Source organism: Glandiceps talaboti, chromosome 19, assembly GCF_964340395.1.
Source record: "Glandiceps talaboti chromosome 19, keGlaTala1.1, whole genome shotgun sequence".
In the NCBI taxonomy this organism is placed as follows: Eukaryota; Metazoa; Hemichordata; class Enteropneusta; family Spengelidae; genus Glandiceps; species Glandiceps talaboti.
Genome location: NC_135567.1, coordinates 20,647,806 through 20,652,467, shown reverse-complemented (window position 1 = coordinate 20,652,467; position 4,662 = coordinate 20,647,806). Strand labels below are relative to the sequence as shown.

At 34.9% G+C, this 4,662-nt stretch overlaps 1 protein-coding gene across 1 annotated transcript in view; it reads right to left on the bottom strand.

The window, feature by feature from the left end:
- Positions 1 to 1,548: 1,548 nt before the first annotated feature.
- The window catches only part of LOC144449871 (pyruvate dehydrogenase (acetyl-transferring) kinase isozyme 3, mitochondrial-like), a 27,111-nt gene continuing 23,997 nt past the window's right edge, over positions 1,549 to 4,662 (bottom strand). The window contains exon 12 of the mRNA XM_078140418.1: positions 1,549 to 4,230. Coding sequence (XP_077996544.1) covers positions 4,102 to 4,230 — 129 coding nt within the window. The 3' untranslated portion in view covers positions 1,549 to 4,101. The remainder of the gene's footprint in view (positions 4,231 to 4,662) is intronic.

Below are 4,662 nucleotides of genomic sequence, written 5' to 3'. Positions count from 1 at the left end.
TCTTTTTTGTAGTAACGCATGCGCAGGCAGTCTGGAAAATTTGCTGTTATGCAACTTGGACAATGGTGGCGCTGTCATCATAGTTCACCAACCAGCTAGCATCAAAAAGAAACATAGCTAGCCTAAACAAAACGTCTTGCATGGATTGGTTATACTTAGGAGAACAAATAAACAATCTCTCAAGCAAGTAAACAAACAAACAAACAAACACACACACACACAAACAAACAAACAAACAAAAAGAAAATGCATGTCATTGCCTCAACTTCGACAATTCTACATGTTGATAAGTAGGGCCTGCATGTCATACCTTCATACTGGTTGGACAAGTAACCCATATTCTCCATTTATACCAGTTACAATTCTATATGTAACCTTATTTGTTATTTTTGTTAACTATTATTACTCAAGTTTATATATTTACAAGTCTGTTCTTTAACACCAAATATTTATTGCAGAAAATCCAATGAAGAAATGTAGGTTTCTTAGCATGCAAAACAGATTCTATTCTATTAAGTTATTCAATAAAGTCAGTCAAAAGAACTGCTCTTTAATACAAACTGAGGAATGGAATTTATATAGTCTGTGACATGGTAGTCTGGATGCCAACATGGTTTCTAACCAGTCCATCGATCAGCACAGAAAGTTGTTCATCCAATCAGTGAACCCCCAGCTGTTATAGTGACACATAAACAGTGTATAAGTAGCATCCTGAGCTGACAAATATACCATATTTGGACATTACATAACTGCCCCCACCTTTCACATGTACGGCAACGTTTTATGTTCCAAAAGGTATCTTAATTATAATTATTCTCAGTCATTAACATCATGTCTATGTTAATCAATCACAAATTTCTAACCAATAACATTATAATTATTCTCAGTATTGTAATGGAACACAAAAGCATTCATAGTATCATGTTAATGACTGTGTGGGTGGCTGTGGATGAATTTAAATTGCATCCCAGGACTTCAGGACTTCTAGAGCAACAACTTTGACTAGACAGCGAGTGAAAGTATAAACTGTAATGATAGTGTATAGGATCTAGACACGTGAAATGGACTATAGGTGTAAGTAATTGAAACATATCTTGGTGACTGTTTTATTTTATTCAGAATAGCATTTTATGATTTTTTCAACCTCAGTAGTACAGGAATTGGAGATTTGTAGACATGCACCGTTTGATTTCCACATTCTCCCTTAGAGTCTGATCGAGTCATTGATTCATATGAGCACACGCATTGTTAGCCGGGTATAAAAAATTGTGTTGTTGCGATTATGCTCAATTTTAGAAAAGGTGTGGTAGGTAGATTTTTTTCTTCTCTGTATTAAAATGACGTTTATCAACGTACTATCGAACTGTATGTGTGCTTTTGATAGCCCGTTTAAAATGCCTTCAAAACAGGGCAAATCTGAATCACAGTGAAAGACCAATGGAGCCCAATGTAGTAGCCCCCCGTCGACCTTTGCCGTTTGGGGACTAAAGATAACACTTCACACTTTGGATGGTATATTGCATTTTTTTATTGTGATTCCTCTTTAAATGATTTATACAGTTTGAACTTTTTTTTCTGAATGCTACATACAGTAAAATGACAATTGAAGGAGAAAAAAGTCATGCATAAATGAATGAATGAATTAGAACTGTACAAAGGAAAAATACAATGTTACATAATCACCCAAAAAATCAAGCTCTGTGATAGGTTAATGACTGAGTGAAATAAAATTACAGCTTTCTGATTGGTTGAAGAGTTGGTTAATATGCAAATATCAATGATCATATAATCTAATTAGGTTATAAAACAAGTTTAACAGATGTACATTAAATATTTTGGATACTTAATAAAAACAAGTAACACAACTTGAGAGCTATAGCAACGCCAGAATTATAACTAAATGTACTTTATTTAAAAATAGAAACTTTTAAAGTTGCCATACGAATGACAAAATGGGTTTTTATTTTGGATTAATGGTGAAGACAACTCTATGATTTTATACTTGAAAAAAACCAATGTGAAACAACATCCCTAATCTTCAGCTAGAAACTTAAAGTGGCCGTATGGATGAAGATTGGGTATTTATTTTGGATTTTTTAATTAATAAAACAATTTTATCATGACATTCTACTCTACTGGGAAATTCAATGTGAAACAACATATACCAAGTCTATGTTTGTAACTCAATAAATTGCTAAAAGCTCAAATATGTTTTAAAAGTTACAATAACAAAGATTTTACACATTCATTATGTTTGCAATGTATTGAGTTATAAACAAGGACTTGGCATACATTGTTTTACATTAATTTTTCAAGTAGGCTGCCATGATAAATAATTTAAAAATCCCAAATAAATACCCAACCCTTAACCATATGGCCACTTTAATGGTAAAGTTGGGTGGAATAATTAATTTAGTTCTCCCTAATTGCTCAGTAGCAACAGATACAAGATCCGAAATTTGTACCGCCTTGACTTACCACAAAACATATTTTTCATTTTAATGAAATTTGTTGTATACTCATGACAAATACTGGCGATAAGTATTCTATCATTTACACAAAACTAAAACTTTGAAATATGCCACTGAAAGTTTGAAATATGCCACTGAAAGTTTGAAATACCTCAACAGAATGAAAACTTTAAAAATATCGCATCACAACATTGCTCTTAGATATTGCAAGATAATGGTTAATTGGTCATGGCAGAATGACTAAAATTTACAATGTACAAACTATGTACAAGACTGTTGGGTAGACTCTCTCATAATCTGATTAAAATCTGATGTGGTGAAAGTGGCTAGATGTCTTTATTTGCCTCTATTTCCATCATTTTGTCTCGTTTGTTTTGTTCTGGGTTATCGTCGCATTCCCACATCAGGTTTTAGGAAACCTGTCACAGCCGTCCTAAGTCAGGACTCTTTCAAGACAGATTCAGGATGGATCTAAAGTAGGATTTTCCGTGCCATGTACATGGGGGCTATTGACTATCACTTCATTTTATCACAGGTTAGTTAAACAGAATAATGTCCCATTCCCTGATAAGTCATGGAACTCTGTACAAATCTACAAATCTAGTTTTTAAAGGGTGTGACTAGACTGTAAGATACGTCATGACGTTCCACTCACTGATGTGTAAGGGCGCCCCGTCACGGCATACCTTACAGACTATGGTGTGCCACACCAATGTGTGAGGGCGCCTGTCACGGCATACCTTACAGACTAGGGTGTGACACACCGATGTGTGAGGGCGCCTGTCACGGCATACCTTACAGACTAGGGTGTGACACACCGATGTGTGAGGGCGCCTGTCACGGCATACCTTACAGACTATGGTGTGACACACCGATGTGTGAGGGCGCCTGTCACGGCATACCTTACAGACTATGGTGTGCCACACCAATGTGTGAGGGCGCCCTCTATGGCATACCTTACAGACTAGGGTGTGACACATCAATAAAACTCAACTCACAGGGTTTCTATAACTTCTGGCTAGTTTTCACTCTGTTAACAGAGTATCATCAGGTCACTATATTGTTGTAACAGATTCAATAATATTGCCAAAAGATAGAGTGATTTCAACATTACATTTTGTAACATTCAAACACAACATTTTGTAACATTCTACACTTTAAATTGCTGTATTGATTGTTCTGTTAGAATATTCATAAAATTCTATTCACTAATTTGAAGGTTCATCAAACGTGACAGTTTGCTGTTAAACCGAAATTGCACAATTACGGAATTAACAGTATTAAAACAATAAATGAAACTATGGCAACTGTTTTATGTTACAATAAATTGCAATGTCAGTTACTGTCCTTAAAAAAGAAAAAAAAATTTCAAAAGAATTTGCAGCATATTTTGTTATATTCAATTTATGGAGTAAAATCGAAGACAAAAAATATTGAAACCATTCAAGCAAATAATCTGTCAACAACTTGACATTAATCTGTTTGCTTTGAATAACATTTACATAACAATATGAAAGCCCCATATTTGGTCATAAAATGACAAATTCCTTATATGGGTAAGCTTATGCTAATGACTTCCATATATGGTTTTGCACTGACATCATTGCTCCATATTCAACCAATCACATCTTCACATTCTGAGAGATCTAGGACCACTGTGTGTAGAGCTCCAATCAGATGAGGAGACTTGTGTCTTGTAATGTTTTGAACTGGCATAATTAAAGATTGGCAGCAATTCATTGGCTTCACCCGACATAACCTAAAAATATTGAAACATTAAAAGCATTAAAACGTAAGTGAAAACAGAATGGGCACAATGAAACTTTAATCCAAAAGGTTTCCCAAACTCTGATGAACTTTTGCACTGTCAATAGAGAATGATCAATATAATTTGATAGAACTGAATCAAATGTGTGCCCCAGTGTGGTGTATTCCTGGCAAAACTGTGAGTTACTGCAGTATTCTATGTAGCAAAACTGTCACTGGCAAAGTGAATCAAATTACTGTAGAAAACACTGCAAGTATGAATACAAGTACAAGTACAATTACCCACAATGCTATTCATGGGGTTCTGTTGTTTACCCACAATGCTATTCATGGGGTTCTGTTATCATGTTTACCCACAATGCTATTCATGGGGTTCTGTTATCATGTTTACCCACAATGCTATTCATGGGGTTCTGTTATCATG